At 38.1% G+C, this 18,504-nt stretch overlaps 1 protein-coding gene across 1 annotated transcript in view; it reads right to left on the bottom strand.

Annotated features, from left to right (window-relative positions):
* The window catches only part of ATP8B4 (ATPase phospholipid transporting 8B4 (putative)), a 932,005-nt gene that overhangs the window by 391,985 nt on the left and 521,516 nt on the right, over positions 1-18,504 (bottom strand). The window contains 1 exon segment of the mRNA XM_053717452.1: positions 1,446-1,604. Within this exon segment, the coding sequence (XP_053573427.1) occupies positions 1,446-1,604 (159 nt within the window).

Raw genomic sequence — 18,504 nt, 5'->3', positions numbered from 1 at the left:
TTAAGGCTGCACTTACATTACATCGGTACTAGCAGTATTTTCTCAGTCAATTCCATTCCTTAGAAAATAATTTACTGTACATACCTCCTTGCAGGTGGGCCCTGCATGCTATCCCCTGTTCTGAAGTTACCTCACTCCTCAGAATGGCCGAGAACAGCAAGTAGATCTTAGTTACGAACGCTAAGATCATAGAAAAACTCAGGCAGATTCTTCTTCTAATGCTGCCTGAGAACAAACAACACACTCCGGTGCCGTTTAAAATAACAAACTTTTGATTGAAGAAATAAAAACTAAGTTTAACACACCACAGTCCTCTCACACGTCCTATCTTTAGTTAGGTGCAAGAGAATGACTGGATATGACGTAGAGGGGAGGAGCTATATAGCAGCTCTGCTTGGGTGATCCTCTTGCACTTCCTGTTAGGGAGGAGTTATAATCCCATAAGTAATGGATGACCCGTGGACTGACTACACTTAACAGGAGAAATTGGGTTTACTATTCCTTTAAGTAGAAACATTGGGGGGGGGGGGGGGAGAAATATATTTTAGAGTAAGAGCAGGAAAATTAATAATAATTGTATATTGCAATTTGTTTTATTTTTCTTAGTTATATATTTTTGGGGACAATTAAATTAAAGGGACGTGATACCCAAAAGTTGAAGCACTGATGCAGCATAGCTGTAAAAAGTGGACTAGAAAATATCATCTGAACATCTCTATGAAAAAAAGTAAGATATTGTACCTCAAATTTCCTAAATAATCACACCCCACTGTAAAGAGACTTTAAGAAGCCAGTCAGAATGCTTGTCCCAGGTCTTGCTAGGGAGTGTGCATCTGGCATGTGAAGGCACAGTCATGTTATTTTCCTATTAAGTTGAAGTAAGTTCTATGAAATCTCATGAGATTTCATTGAAGTCTCATGAGATCACAGCAAAGGCAAAGCATAACCTCAGCACTGCTGATGCTGATTGGCTATTGTTTTTTTTTCCAACTTGCAGCTGGACAAGAGCTGAAGTATACCTGTTTACACAGCACTTACTCTGGTGAGCTGAATAAATTCTGAGGTAAAATATCTTCCTTTTTTACATAGGGATGCTCATGTGATATTTTCTTGTCAGCTTTTTACAATTAAGCTACATCACTTTTAAGCATATGCATATGAGTATTATGTCCCTTTAAAAGCTAATTTAAAATAAGACTGCATTGTTCAGTTCTAGTCCTACACACCAACTTTCTTTAAGTATTTGGCTACGTAAACTACGTAACACAAATGGCAGAAAAAAACAAAGAGGAGTCCATGCTAAATACACTTAAAAATCTTACACCTTTTAACAACTGCTGAAAAGACCTTTTGAGTAAGTCACTAATACATGCAAATAAGATGTATTATATTCTGAGTAATTCACCAACAAGTAAATAATGTGTATTATTAGGTGCATTGATTACCTGCAAATATCACCATTCCAAAACACCACTCTGTGTTTCTTAAAACACATCCTCTCAACAGCATCTTGCCATTATTCAGAGAATACTTGCTGTCCTTCCATATCAGAGTCCCTGTAAACTTGTCTAGTTTGTTGTTCGGAGGCTCAGAAGCAACTTCTCCTATAAAACATCATAAACTAGAGATTTAATTGTTCATTCATTGAAAATCTTATTTTACGTCCATCAAATTCACAAGACAAGTTCATGACATGCTTTACATTAGTAACCTTTTTATCATATAGAATATCACAAATGTTGGTCAATTTCATTCCATTCAGATTCAAGACCATTTCAATCCATAAAAAGAAAATGCATGCTTACCTGATAAATGTATTTCTTTTTTGGAACAATGAGTCCATGGATCTTCTTAATTACTATTGGGAATATCACTCCTGCCCTGCAGGAGGCGGCAAAGAGCACAACAGCAAAGCTGTTAAATAGCTCCTCCCCTCCCTCCCACTCCAGTCATTCGACCGAAGTTAAGGAGAGAAAGGAAGAAACAAGGTGCATAGGTTTCTGAAGTTTATAACATACAAATAACCTGTCTAAACAACAGGGCGGGCCGTGGACTCATCATGTAAAAAAAGAAATACATTTATCAGGCAAGCATAAATTTTCTTTACTTTTTAATGACACGATGAGTCCACGGATCATGTTTATTACTATTGGGAATCAATACCCAAGCTAGAGTACACCGATGATACGGGAGGGACAAGACGGGGAACCTAAACAGAAGGCACCACTGCTTGAAGAACCTTTCTCCCAAAAGCGGCCTCAGCCGAGGCAAAAGTTGCAGCCTTGCAAATCTGAACCACAGAAGCTTCATTCTTGAATGCCCATGAGGAAGCAACAGCCCTCATGGAATAAGCCGTAACTCTCCCTGGAGGCTGCTGTCCAGCAGTCACATATACAAAACATATGATACTCTTCAGCCAAAAAGAAGGAGAAGTAGCCGTAGTCTTCTGACCTTACATTTTCCTGAGAAAACCAGAAATAAAGTAGAAGACGGACAAAATTCCTTAGTCGTCTGTAGGTAAAACCTTAAGGCACTAACCACGTCCAAATTGTGCAGAAGCCGTTCCTTATGAGAGGAAGGATTAAGACACAAGGAAGGAACAACAATCAACTGATCAATGTTGCGAACAGAAACAACCTTAGGAAGAAATCCTAATTTAGTACGCAAAACTACCTTATATGAATGCCAAATAAGGTAAGGGGACTCATACTGCAAAGCCGAGAAGTCTGACACTCTGCGAGTAGAAGAAATAGCAACAAGAAATACAACTTTCCAAGATAACAACTTTATATCTAAGGAATTCATAGGCTCAAACGGAGCCCCTTGAAGAACTTTGAGAACCAAATTAAGACTCCATGGAGGAGTAACTGGCTTGAGCAAAGGCCTGATCCTGATCAAGGCCTGAAAAAAAGATTGAACATCTGCCAGACGTCTGAGTACCCTCTTGAAAAAAGGACAAAATTCTAGGAATCCTAACTCTACTCCATGAATAATCTTTGGATTCACACCAATAGAGATATATATGCCCTATCTTATGGAAATCTTCCTAGATACAGGCTTACGAGCCTGAACTATGGACTCTATGACCGATTCAGAAAAACCCCGCTTAGATAAAAATAAGCGATCATTCTCCAAGTAGTCAGCTTCAGAGAAACTAGATAAGAGTGAAGGAAGGGCCCTTGAATTAGAAGGTCCGTCCTCAATGGAAGTCTTCAAGGTGGCAGAGATGACATGTCTACCAGATCTGCATACCAATCCTGCGAAGCCAAGCCGGTGTAATGAGAATCACCAAGGCCATTTCCTGCTTGATTCGAGCAATAACCCGGGGAAGAAGAGCCAAGGAAAATAGGTATGCTAGACTGAAGGTCCAAGGTACCGTCAGGGCATCTATCAGAACTGCCTGAGGGTCCCTGGACCTTGACCCATACCTCGGAAGTTTGGCACACTGCCGAGATGCCATGAGATCCAATTCCGGCTGACCCCATTTGAGAATCAGGCTGGAAAGCATTTCCGGATGAATCCCCCGGATGAAAGGTCTGCCTGCTCAGGAAGTCCGCCTCCCAGTTAATCACCCCTGGGGTGTGGATTGCCGACAGACAGCAAGAGTGGGTTTCCGCCCACTGAATTATTTTGGTTACCTCTGTCATCACTAAGGAACTCCTGGTTCCTCCCTGATGATTGATGTAAGCCCCTTAGGTTATGTTGTCTGGCTAGAACCTGATAAACTCGACCGAAGCTGACTGAGGCCAGTGCATTGAAGATCGCACTCATTTCCAGAATATTTATAGGTAGAACAGACTCTGAGTCCAAACTCCCTGAGCCTTTAAGGAGCCCCCGACTGCTCCCCATACTAGAAGACTGGCGTCAGTTGGCACAATTACCCAAGATTGTCTGCGAAAACAGGTACCCTGTGAGAGATGATCCCGAAACAACCACCATTGAAGGAAATCCCTTGTCTCCTGCTCCAGAAGTATTTGAGGAGACAGTTCCACATATTCTCCGTTCCATAGCCTGAGAATGTTTCACTGCAGATCTCTGAGATGAAACTGAACAAACAGGAAAATGTCCATTTCTGCTACCGTCAGCCTGAATATCTTCATACACTGAGCCACTGATGGCTGAAGAGTGGACTGAAAAGCTAGACAAGTATTGAAAATCCTTGATTCCTGACATCTGTCAGAAAAATATTCCTTGATAGGGAATCTATGATGGTTCCCCAGAAAGTTACCCTTGTATCTGGGATTAAGGAACTCTTTTCCAGATTTACCTTCCATCCATGAGATCGCAGGAAGGATAACAACATTTCCATGTGGGATCTTGCTTGTTGTAAAGATGGCGCCTGGAATAGGATGTTGTCCCAATAGAGCACCATTGCAATGCCCCGTAACCGAAGCACCGCCAGCAGCGACCCCAGAACCATTGAGAAAATTCTGGAAGCTGTTGCAAGACCTAAGGGAAGAGCCACAAATTAGAAGTATTTGTCTAGAAAGGCAAACCTTAGAAACGTGTGATGATCCCTGTGAATGGGAAAACGCAAATACGCGTCCTTAAAATCCACCGTTGTCAAAATTGACCCTCTTGGACCAAAGCGAGAATGGAACTAATAGTTTCCATCTTGAAGGACGGTACTCTGAGGAGTTTGTTTAGACTCTTGAGATATAAAATAGACCTGAAGGTTCCCTCTTTTTTGGGAACCACGAACAGATTGGAATAAAATCCCAGACCCTGTTCCTAAATCGGAAGAGGAACTATCACTCCCAGGTCGAAGAGGTTTACTACACAGTGTAAGAACGCCTCTCCTCTTGCCTGGTCTGCCGATAATCTTGAAAGCAGAAACCTGCCCCTGGAAGGAAGTCAAACTCTAATTTGTATCCCAGGGACACAATGTCCCCAAGTAATCATGAAATCAGAAACCCAAGTCTGATTGAAGAAGGAAAACCTGCCCCCTTACGGATCAGGTGCACGCCCCCTCATGCTGTCTTTGATTCAACAGCAGGTCTCTTCGACTGTTTTCCCCTATTCTAAGACTGACAGGGAGTTCCAGAAGGATTTCCCTAGAAATCTCGAAAGAACCGGAATTATTTCTGACGTCCTCTCAATTATTTGTCTTATCCTGTAGATGAAAAATCCACAGACCAAGATTTTAACCATAATGCTCTGCGGGCCAGTATGGCAAAGCCGGAATCATAGTGAGCAGCATAATAATCCTCTGTATTAAAGGAGATTACTAACCTAAGGGCCTCTATTCTATCCCTTCAAAGGGGGGTGTCTGACCAATAGAAACAGACAACGCACTGGAGACAGTAGACATACCAACTGCAGGTTGTCCTTCTCCTGTGTGCTAGCTGGAGGCGCTGGTTCAGCTTGTATCAGTCGTTGGTATCTTCCTTTCCTTCCTTGGTTGTATAACTCTAGGTGCAAAATAGTGGTGCTGAAATATCAGACAATACACCATACAAAGGTGAATATCTACTCAGTGTATATTGCAGGTTACCGGCTCCTTCCCAATATGAAAAGACAATATCACAGATTCAGTAAAAAAGTTTGTCTTTATTTTGTCCTTCTCCTGCATAAGGTCCAAAAGGAACTACAATCCTCTATGGGAATAGTATCTCTCTTCTGCAAAGACTCAGTGATAGAGTCTGCTATATAAAGCATCCTTTTAATATAGTGGAGGAGATAAATGTAATAACCGGTTTCTCCAATTCCTGAGCAAATATCTGTATAGCCCTAGCTGGTACAGGAAATACTTCCACCATGAAGGGCACGTCACAATATAGTATAAGTTACTGGACTCTCTAGGATAGACTACACCGGTAGTGTCGGAGTCACCTAGGGTAGCCAAAAACCTCCTCAAGTAACAAATGGAGGTATTCAAGCTAGAACTGAAAGAAAAACAACCTCGGTAGGATCAAAAACTACCGAAGTAACTTCCTTTTTCAGGTTACCGGTAAAAAACCTTCGGAATTGTTGCTACTGAATCAATCACACTAACTGATTAAAAATATATCCTCTTGCACTTTTCCCTACAGTGTGGGAAAAACAGACAATGCATGAAATGCAAGGCAACTCCAAGTGGAGAGTGAGAGGAAGCGCAGGGCACTGCATGTGGGCTATAAATTTTTTGGGACACTATAGCAGAAATTTGTGGCATATCTTGACCATTGTAAATAGACTCCTAAACAGCATGCACCTTAGATGGAGTAGGTTCAGAAAAAGTCTATTTTTATAAATTAATTTTCTCTCAATAGATGAGGAACATAAAGGATTGGTAGTACCATATAGACATCAAAGCCTAAAACAAGAGACACCAGCAGGGCCTCTTGGTCCATCCTGAGTCACAAAGGATGAGATAAACAAATAAACAGCTTACATTTTTTAATAAAAATGAGCATATAAAAAAACGTTACTGTCTCTTTAAATTTTAAAAGGTAACTTTTTATTTTTGTGAGCAGAAGGAAGTTAACTTAGTACGCAGTTACTGCACAACCTATCTTCACCTCAGCTTACCCTGCTGAGGTGCCCACCTGCCCACTAATATGTAAACACTAAGTACTGTGTTAAACAGAGACTCTTCCTTCCGTTTCCGAAATCGGAAGTGAAGAAAAAGAGTGTGCAGCCCAAATTGGCACCACATGTAGCTCTGCCCATCGTGGGCGTTACAACATTCAATCTCCAGGTCGCCATTATTATTGCTTAAACAACTAAGCTACCGGGAGCTAACTGAACTATCTGTAAAGCCTGGGGGCAAATTGGGCTAACACTTGCTAGACAGCAGCTTAGCCTCAAAATGTGACAAAGACATCACCTCCCACTGAGTCATTATCCCTCAGCCCTAGTGAAGAAGAGCCCCCAGATATATAAACCACCTAACTAGTCTCCTCAGCCCCAGTGCCTGCTTACAACGTGCTGTCACTGAAATCCCATCTTTTTATATATATAGGAGCTAAGTCCCAAGTAAATAAGTGTTACACTTCTACTGAGATCCTTTTTCCCAGACCCAGAATAAAAAGTCAGCACTTACCTTTAAAATCTGCCCGACAGCAGGGCAGCTCACCAGGATTGAGAGGTCTTCTCCCTCACATAGTCCTGTGGAAAAAGGATAGAGGCTGAGTAATCTTACTTAGGTTATCAGAATTAGGGCAGCATAAATATATGGGAGGCACAATGAGAATTATGTCCCACAAGTTCCCATTGCTCTAAAGCCACCACTGCTCTACTGAAGAGACTGATATGGACTAAGGCTACACCCTAGAACAAAGCAGCACAATCTTGTACTACTTTTAAAAACAATAAACTCTTGATTGAAGAATCTTTTCTAACACCTCATTTTCCACCTCCTTGCTCTTAACGTAGGCAAAGAGAATGAATGGGGTGGGAGGGAGGGGAGGAGCTATTTAACAGCTTTGCTGTGGTGCTCTTTGCCGCCTCCTGCAGGGCAAGAGTGATATTCCCAATAGTAATTAAGATGATCCGTGGACTCATCATGTCATTAAAAAGAAAATATGGTTATGTTGCATTTGTTCAACAGTTTTGCACCACGTAACTTCACCAATACTTTGCACTGACATAATTTAACCCCTTAACTGCTGAGCCATTTCACAGTCCTGTGTTGTTTTGGGGTTTTTAGATGCTGCTCATATAAGGTAATTTTTCAGTGACGCACATATTATACTTGTCTCAGCACACCCAGCAGATTCAAATTATACCATTATTTTATGTATATACCATAAGAAATTTACAACAAAAAAAGAGAAAACATATATTTTTATTAACATTTTAATAAACAAGGTTGTAAACAATAGTGTGTATTTTTTTTATATAAATCATATAAATAAGGTCCTTTGGGTATACGAATATAACTTTGATCTGCAAGTAAAGGCTCCCATATGCAGCTACTCATATAAATGCACATTTATTTACACCAGGTGATCACTAGTACCAGAGTCTTCACCTAGCTATTGAAACCTATTTAGGGGCTTTATTTAATAGAGGGGCTTCTGAACTTTAAAACAAAGTTGCTGTTTTTTCTAGATTCCAGATTACGAGTGGAGCGCTAACCAAGCTAGAAGTAAAATGAAGTTAGAATATTGCTTGTGCGATAACCTATCTTACACAACCTTAGCACTCCCTGTAAGGTAACAATGGCCGGTGCAGAGTCTCCAAACACACTCCAAAGAAATAACTTGCACCCGGTTTCTTCAATAAGGATGTTACCACTTTATTCACATATTGTGGTACACTTCACACCCAAAAACATCCAACGTGGAGGACCGAAACCGTGGATGTTTTTGGGTGTGAAGTGTACCACAATATGTGAATAAAGTGGTAACATCCTTATTGAAGAAACCGGGTGCAAGTTATTTCTTTGGAGTATATATATATATATATATATATATATATATATATATATATATATATATATATATATATATATATATATATAAATAAATAAATAAATAAATAAATAAATAATAGTATTTTGGTACAATATATATCTATACCTATATACAGTACTGTGGAAAAGTCTTAGTCCACCATTAGATTTGTTGTTTTAGCAATGGTATAATGACCATATATAATTATTTTTTAGTCTCTTTATTAGAATACAACCAGAAAATACAGGATATTTGTATGCAAAAATAAAAAATGTTGGTGTGACCTCCCCTTACACTTGAGCAATAGCAGGAACCTGGCAATTGTAAACATAAATGGAATGGAACCCTATTTAATGTCATTGCTAACACCTGTATTTGTCCTAACAATTCATGTCAAAATTACTGCTGTGAAAAAGGTCTATTACACCAGGTCTGTGCAAGACATGCTTGAGCATTGCATATACATGTGGTTTATGAGTTTAATTCATTGGAAGCTTGCTAATAAGACCAAATTTCAATCACATCATTTTATTCAAAAAGCCAAAGATCACAGAATTTGACAGACATAAAATCATATTTTTCTCAAAGAGAAATCAGCAAACAAACTGGATACTCAAAATGTGGTATTCAAGAAATTTGAAGAATCAGGAGAGGTCAAGGACAAAAAAAGGAAAGGAAGGCCAAGAAAACTTTCAAAATCTGATGAGAAGTGTTTCAGTTTCTTCTTTGAGAGACCGAAAGAAGTCCAGCAAGGATCTCTGGTTCAGCATCTGGCAGCTTTATCGAGATGCCAAGTTGACCCTTCTACAGTTTAAAGAATTGTGATCAGTAATGGTCTTTGTGGAAGACTAGCAGCCAAGAAACCACTTTGTCGGAAAGGGGAACAGGGTGAAAAGGCTAACATTGTCTAAAGCTCACAAAGATTGGAAAAGAGTATTATGGAGTGACAAATCCAAGTTTGAAATTTTTGGGCCCAATCGTCGACGATATGTTAGAAGAAGAGTTGGAGCGATGAAAGAATAAGTGCTTGCGACCTTCAGTGAAACATGTTAGAGGGTCTGTCCTGGTTTGGGGCTGCATTTCTGCCAGTGGTGTTGGCGATATTGTCCGAATTGATGGGATCATGAATGCTGAAAAGCACAGACACGTTTTAATTCATCATGCCATTCCTTCTGGAAAGCGCCTGATTGGGAATAGTTTTATTTTTCAGCATGATAACGATCCCATGCACACTGCTAATGCAGTGAAATCATATTTGGAGAGGAAAACAGCTGCTAAAACACTGACAGTCATAGACTGGCCTCCACAGAGTCCAGACCTAATTATTTGGTAGTATGGGATCACCTGGACAGAGAAAGAAATAAAAGAAAAACCTAAATCTAAAGAAGAACTCTGGGAAGTAAACAGTCTCCCCAAAAGAGTTCAAAATGTGCTTAGTGCCAAGGGAGGTCAAACTATATACTGACTTTTGCATGACGAAGCCATTTTGTTCTGAATTTTTTTTTTTTTATATTTTGTGTACATATTTCCTGTATTGTATGTTTGTATCTTATAAAAGAGACCGGAAAATAAATGTGGATGGTCAATAAAACGTTGCTAAAACAACAAATCTACTGGTGGCCTAAGACTTTTGCACAGTACTGTAGCTGATTATGTATAGATATATACAGATAAATATATAGGAATATCTATTTAAAAATACCATGTACAGAACATTGGAATGTGAAATATTTACATTAAATACACAGTATAACACAACTAAATATGAATATTGCAAATATATGCTTTTACATGTTTTCATCTATTTAACTGCAAAGGGCTCCAATGCACTTCTATATATGTCTACAAATTTATACATATGTATTTATGAGTTTATATGTGCATATATGTATAAAAATACATAGATACACATATAAACACATATGTACACATATAGCTCTGTGGTCGCGGTAATCATTCTAGTGTAAATTGCGATGCTCACACAGTCGCACTGACTTTCAACTTTTAATACAAGCGCAATTTAACTTGCGTGAAAACGAACGTGAAAACCTGATATTGCTTGCGCACAAACAATGGCAATCCACTCATAATCTGGCCCTCAGTCTGCAGTGCAAATTGCAAAGGGTACAAGTTGTTTTTTTGAATAGTTAAATGCATTTTAATGCAAAATATATGTTTACACTTTTTTAATCAAAAAATATTTTGATTTAATCAAAAAATCTAGATATCTATTTTTCCCCATAATGCACAGCTCATTGGCATTATATGTTGTTTTCTGTTGTTATAAGTCATATCCAAAGAAACAGCTATTGATTGTGATGTATTCCCTGCATGGGCAAACATCAAGTGAAAAACGTGACAGTACAATTTTTTGTTATCCATTAACCTCAACTAACCTTGTTTCTAAGACTGTGGAAATCCTCACTCACCAGGCGTGCAGGAGCCACCACCACAGCACAGGAACCAGGTTTCCTGCCTCATATTTAAAATGGAGAGCCAGGAAACTAGCTGTGCGCAATTTAAAAAAAAAAATAGCTCTGGTCTCCTCATCCCTCTGGTGTCGCTTGGCCTGATATAATGATTACTCTACACCGAGAGGGAAGGTGAGCGACTGCGCCACCTCTTACCTTAGGGGGAATATTGGTTGGCATGTTTTTGTTATTTTATAATGATAAAAGTAGTATGTGTAATTTGGACAATTTATCTCATTTGAAAGGCTTAGAAAAAATAGGCGATAATTGCCCAGATCCCATACACGGTTTTGCTTGGCAAACTTTTGAAATTGAGTCTAAAGTAAAAAAGTGCTAAAATAAGCAAATAAACACAAAACAATTATTCATACATCAATACTTTCATAACGACCCCCATGTTTTTTTATTTCATAAATGTAACAGATAGAAGAAACCAAATGTTAAAACTTTAAAGCTGTTATTGCATATTTCTCTTGACCTTTATTTTATTTACTTTATTTAAGCTTAAGAATGAATATTTTCCAACTGCACATGAAGAATGATGATGCATTTGAAATGTTGCAGGAATGTGACAAACTCCAAATTTTCCAACGATGGTATCATAAATTCAGAGAGATTGTCATGCATGCAATTAATTTATTTTCTTAAACATATATATGTCAAATACTTTCATGCCAGGTTTTAAGCTAATTCTAAATAAGTCTCATTGAAATGGTAATTACATGAAATTAGAGAAAGCATGCATGCAATTTGGAGATACAGAATTTACAAATGTAACTCTTAAGGATCACAGTTAGGTTGTGTATATTATGGTAGAATGATTAGAAAGTTTAGAATTATATCAACAATAGCAGATTAGTATAGTAATAACAATCATTTTATGTATTGGAGTTGGAAAATACTTTTTAATAGCAATAGGAGATAATGACGACTGTGTAGCATTCCATATCTGAGAATATTTTTTTAAATTGAGAACATTTATTATACATCAGTCTTTTTAGAGATGGATGAGTTATGCTGGAAACAAATGAGCAATGGAATTTTGCGGAGAGCTGAACGCTATGATTGTGGGGTGCATCTAACGGCAAACAGTAGGGAATCCCATTGACTAGGGGCAGCAAGGAAAAATCCTGAGAATGCTAGTAGAGGTAACGAGTAAGCAAGACAAGCAAAACTTCTGGACAAAGCGACTGGCTTTGCACTTTAAAGGGACATGAAACCCCCAAAAATTATTTAATGATTCAGCTAAAGCACACAATTTAAAAAAACTTTCTAATGTAATTCTATTATCTAATTTGCGTTGTTCTTTGTTCTTGGTATTCTTTATTGTAAAGGATATATAGGTATGCTCAGGAGCTGGGAGCTAGCTGTTCTTTGGTGGTGGCAAATATACAGTATACTTCTTGTCATTGGTTTATTTAAGGTGCATTGCTGCACCTTAAATAAAAGAGCAAAAAATAAAAGCAAAATTAATAGAAGTAAGTGGGAAAATGGTTTAAAATTGAATGCTTGAATTCTATGTCCCTTTAATAGCTGTTTATATTTGTTTTGGGTGACATAGAATGGAGTGACATTTACAGCAGTTGAATTTTAAGTGCAGTAAGAGAAATTAGCACAGGGTTTAAGTAAGTGATTAAATAAGTGGAAGGCATGGGTGATAGTTCAACCTATTAGAACCTTGAGACATTTTGCTTGTGAAATAATAGTATTTTTTTTGGAAAGCAAAAACAAAGGCTCTGTTTAATTGTACAGTAAACAACAACAAACACTCGGCGAGATTACGAGTCTTGCGTTAGCCTTAAAAAGCAGCGAGGTCCCAACGCTGCTTTTTTTTCCTAACGCTGGTATTATGAGTCTTGCAGGTACAGGTGTACCGCTCACTTTTTTGGCCAGACTCGGTAATACCGCAAATCCACTTACGTAAATTGAATATCCTATATTTTCAATGGGACTTGCATAACGCCGGTATTATGAGTCTGCAAAAAAGTGAGCGGTACACCCTCTCCTGTCAAGACTGGTACCGCATTTAAAAGTCAGTAATTAAGAGTTTTATGGGCTAACGCCGTAGCATAAAAAAAGTGCTAAAAAGTACACTAACACCCATAAACGATCTATTAACTCCTAAACCGAGCACCCCCCCCCCCATCGCAAACAATAAAAAATAAATTTAACCCCTAATCTTCCGAACCGGACATCGCCGCCACTATAAAAAATAAATTAACCCCTAAACCGCCGCCCTCCCGCATCGCAAACACTACTTAAATTTTATTAACCCCTAATCTGCTGTCCCTAACATCGCCGACACCTACCTACATTTATTAACCTCTAATCTTCCGCCCCCAACGTCGCCGCAACTATATTAAATGTATTAACCCCTAAACCTAAGTCTAACCCTAACATCCCCTAACTTAAATATAATTTAAACAAATCTAAATAAAATAACTAACATTAAATTATTCCTATTTAAAACTAAAATTCATTAAAATTATGAGGGGAGATAAAAAAAATGAAATTAAAATCCTCCATGTCTCAAAAACAGAATTTATGCTTACCTGATAAATTTCTTTCTTTTGCGATGTACCGAGTCCACGGATTCATCCTAACTTGTGGGATATTGTCCTTCCTGACAGGAAGTAGCAAAGAGAGCACCACAGCAGAGCTGTCTATATAGCTCCCCCCCTTAACTCCCCCCCCCAGTCATTCGACTGAAGGCCAAGGAAGAAAAGGAGAAATTATAAGGTGCAGAGGTGACTGAAGTTTACATAAAAAAATACTATCTGTCTTGAATAGACAGGGCGGGCCGTAGACTCGGTACATCGCAAAAGAAAGAAATTTATCAGGTAAGCATAAATTCTGTTTTCTTTTTCAAGATGTACCGAGTCCACGGATTCATCCTAACTTGTGGGATACCAATACCAAAGCTTTAGGACACGGAGGAAGGGAGGGACAAGACAGGAACCTAAACAGAAGGCACCACTGCTTGCAAAACCTTTCTCCCAAAAATAGCCTCCGAAGAAGCAAAAGTATCAAATTTGGAAAATTTGGAAAAGGTATGAAGCGAAGACCAAGTCGCAGCCTTACAAATCTGTTCAACAGAAGCATCATTTTTAAAAGCCCATGTGGAAGCCACCGCTCTAGTGGAGTGAGCTGTAATTCTTTCAGGAGGCTGCTGTCCAGCAGTCTCATAAGCCAAACGGATGATGCTTTTCAGCCAAAAGGAAAGAGAGGTAGCCGTAGCCTTTTGACCTCTACGCTTTCCAGCATAGACAACAAACAAAGAAGATGATTGCCGAAAATCTTTGGTTGCCTGCAAATAAAACTTCAACGCACGAACCACGTCCAAGTTGTGCAACAGACAGTCCTTCTTAGAAGAAGGATTAGGACACAGAGAAGGAACAATTTCCTGATTGATATTCCTGTTAGAAACAACCTTAGGGAGGAACCCAGGTTTGGTATGCAAAACCACCTTATCAGCATGGAAAACAAGATAAGGCGAGTCACATTGTAATGCAGATAGTTCAGAAACTCTTCGAGCTGAAGAGATAGCAACTAGAAACAGAACTTTCCAAGATAGAAGCTTAATATCTATGGAATGCATGGGTTCAAACGGAACCCCCTGAAGAACTTTAAGAACTAAATTGAGACTCCATGGCGGAGCAACAGGTTTAAACACAGGCTTAATTCTAACTAAAGCCTGACAAAAAGCCAGAACGTCTGGGACATCTGCCAGACGCTTGTGCAACAGAATAGATAGAGCAGATATCTGTCCATTTAAGGAACTAGCGGACAATCCTTTCTCCAATCCTTCTTGGAGAAAAGACAAAATCCTAGGAATCCTGATCTTACTCCATGAGTACCTGCTTAGAGCCAGCAAAGAGAATGACTGGGGGGTGGAGTTAAGGGGGGAGCTATATAGACCGCTCTGCTGTGGTGCTCTCTTTGCTACTTCCTGTCAGGAAGAACAATATCCCACAAGTTAGGATGAATCCGTGGACTCGGTACATCTTGCAAAAGAAATTAAATCAATGTAAATATTTGCATAGAAAATTAGCACACCTAGGCAAGTATGCCCGCTTGCTTTTCCCCAGTAATTCTTAATATATAATGTTACCATTGCACAAGAGAATTGTGGGTAAGATATGCAAATTAAATATGCAAATTCTCAGTTTTTTTGCTTCAAAATACTGTTTTGACAAAGCAATCCTTTTAACAGGATTTTTACAGCAAACCAGAAATCACTCACTAGACAAGCCTGTTTCGTTCTTTTTGGAACTCATTAGTAGGAGATAGATTTCTGGTTGCTGCATTGGTAAAGCTATTTTCATGGTTAAACCAAAATTCATTAAAATTATGGGGGGAGATAAAAAAACTGAAATTAAAATCCTCCATGTCTCAAAATGAAATCAATGTAAATATTTGCTGTAAAAATCCTGTTAAAAGGATTGCTGTGTCAAAACAGTATTTTGAAGCAAAAAAACTGAGAATTTGCATATTTAATTTGCATATCTTACCCACAATTCTCTTGTGCAATGGTAACATTGTATATTAAGAATTTCTGGGGCAAAGCAAACGGGGATACTTGCCTAGGTGTGCTAATTTTCTATGCAAATATTTACATTGATTTAATTTTGAGACATGGAGGATTTTAATTTCAGTTTTTTATCTCCCCCCATAATTTTAATGAATTTTGGTTTAACCATGAAAATAGCTTTACCAATGCAGCAACCAGAAATCTATCTCCTACTGATGAGTTCCAAAAAGAACGAAACAGGTTTGTCTAGTGAGTGATTTCTGGTTTGCTGTAAAAATCCTGTTAAAAGGATTGCTGTGTCAAAACAGTATTTTAAAGCAAAAAAATTAGAATTTGCATATTTAATTTGCATATCTTACCCACAATTCTCTTGTGCAATGGTAACATTGTATATTAAAGGGATACTAACCCCACATTTTTTCTTTCACGATTCAGAGAGAGCATGCAATGTTAAGCAACTTTCTAATTTACTCCTATTATCAATTTTTCTTTGTTCTCATGTTATCTTGATTTGAAAAAGCAGCAATAAAAGGTTAGGAGCCGGCCCATTTTTAGTTCAGCACCCTGGTAGAGCTTGCTGATTGGTTTGCTACATTTAGCCACAAATCAGCAAGTGCTACCCAGGTGCTGAACAAAAAATGGTCCGGCTCTAAAGCTTACAGTACTGCTTTTTCAAATCAAGCTAGCAAAAGAACAAAGAATAATTGATAATTGGAATAAATTAGAAAGGTGCTTAAAATCTCATGCTCTATCTGAATCATGAAAGAAAAAAATTGGGTTTAGAATCCCTTTAAGAATTTCTGGGGAAAAGCAAGCGGGGATACTTGCCTAGTTGTGCTAATTTTCTATGCAAATATTTACATTGATTTAATTTTGAGACATGGAGGATTTTAATTTCAGTTTTTTATCTCCCTCCATAATTTTAATGAATTTTGGTTTAGCCATGAAAATAGCTTTACCAATGTAGCAACCAGAAATCTATCTCCTACTGATGAGTTCCAAAAAGAACGAAACAGGCATGTCTAGTGAGTGATTTTTGGTTTGCTGTAAAAATCCTGTTAAAAGGATTTCTGTGTCAAAACAGTATTTTGAAGCAAAAAAACTGAGAATTTGCATATTTAAATTGCATATCTTACCCACAAATACAAATTTACCTATAAAATAAATCCTAACCTAAGTTACAATTACACCTAACACTACACTATAATTAAATTAATTACCTAAACTAAATATAATTTAAAAAAATTATCTAAAGTACGAAGGAAAAAAACACTAAATTACAGAAAATAATAAAATAATTACAAGTTTTTTTAAACTAATTACACCTAATCTAATCCCCCTAATAAAATAAAAAGCCCCCCAAAATAATCAAAAGCCCTACCCTATACTAAATTACAAATAGCCCTTAAAAGTAATCAGCTCTATGACCTGTAAAAAAAAGTACAATCCCCCCCCCAACATTAAAACCCACCACCCAAACACCCAACCCTACTATAAAACCCACCCAATCCCCCCTTAATAAAACCTAGCACTAAACCCTTGAAGATCACCCTACCTTGAGAAGTCTTCACCCAGCCAGGCCGAAGTCCTCAACGAAGCTGGGCAAAGTGGTCCTCCAGACGGGGGGATTGTGTGGGTTTTAGAGTAGGGTTTGGTGTCTGGGTGGTGGGTTTTAATGTTGGGGGGGTATTGTACTTTTTCTTACAGGTAATAGAGCTGATTACTTTGGGGCAATGCCCCGCAAAAGGCCCTTTTTTTAAGGGCTATTTGTAATTTAGTATAGGGTAAGGATTTGATTATTTTGGGGGGCTTTTTTATTTTATTAGGGGGATTAGATTAGGTGTAATTTGTTTAAAAAACTTGTAATTATTTTATTATTTTCTGTAATTTAGTGTTTGTTTTTTTCGTACTTTAGATAATTTTTTAAATTGCATTTAATTGTATTTAGTTTAGGTAATTAATTTAATTATAGTGTAGTGTTAGGTGTAATTGTAACTTAGGTTAGGATTTATTTTACAGGTAAATTTGTATTTATTTTAGCTAGGTAGTTATTAAATAGTTAATAACTATTTAATAACTATTGTACCTAGTTAAAATAAATACAAACTTGCCTGTAAAATAAAAATAAATCCTAAAATAGCTACAATGTAACTATTAGTTATATTGTAGCTAGCCTAGGGTTTATTTTATAGGTAAGTATTTAGTTTTAAATAGCAATAATTTAATTAATGTTAGTTATTTTATTTAGATTTATTTAAATTATATTTAAGTTAGGGGGTGTTAGGGTTAGGCTTAAGTTTAGGGGTTAATACAGTTAATATAGTGGCGGCAACTTTGTGGGCGGCAGATTAGGGGTTAATAAGTGTAGGTAGGTTGTGGCGACATTGGGGGTGGCAAATTAGGGGTTAAATATAACGTAGGGTTCGGCGATGTTGGGGGCAGCAGATTAGGGGTTCATAAGTATAATGTAGGTGGCGGCGGTGTCCAGAGTGGCAGATTAGGGGTTAATAAGTGTAATATTAGGGGTGTTTAGACTCGGGGTTCATGTTAGGGTGTTAGGTGTAGACATAAAAAAAAATTCCCCATAGGAATCAATGGGGCTGCGTTAGGAGCTTTACGCTGCTTTTTTGAAGGTGTTAGGTTTTTTTCAGCCGGCTCTGCCCCATTGATTCCTATGGGGAAATCGCTTACCGCTACCGTAAGCAGCACTGGTATTGAGGTGAGATGTGGAGCTAAATTTTGCTCTACGCTTACTTTTTTGCGGCTAACGCCGGGTTTCTAAAAACCCGTAATACCAGCGTTGTCTGTAGGTTAGCGGTGAGCATAAACTGCTCGTTAGCACCGCACAGTCTTACCGACAAAACTCGTAATCTAACCGACTGTATTTAATGGTACAGTAAAAACCAAGTTTGAACGCTGCTACTGCAACTGCTGAGTGTCCAGCAGGCAAGCACAATTACAGACAGCACAGTCTAGACCAGAATTTGTATTGTTTTAAAAGAATGATAATCCCTTTATTACCCATTTCCTAGTTTTGCATAGTTTTGCAGTTATATTAATACACTTTTACCTCTGTGATTATCTTGTATCTAAGACTCTGCAAACTGCCCCCTTATTTCAGTTC

The sequence above is a fragment of the Bombina bombina genome, chromosome 6 (assembly GCF_027579735.1).
Source record: "Bombina bombina isolate aBomBom1 chromosome 6, aBomBom1.pri, whole genome shotgun sequence".
Taxonomy (NCBI): domain Eukaryota; kingdom Metazoa; phylum Chordata; class Amphibia; order Anura; family Bombinatoridae; genus Bombina; species Bombina bombina.
Note: the sequence above shows the minus strand (reverse complement) of the source record. Positions and strands in the feature narration are given on the sequence as shown.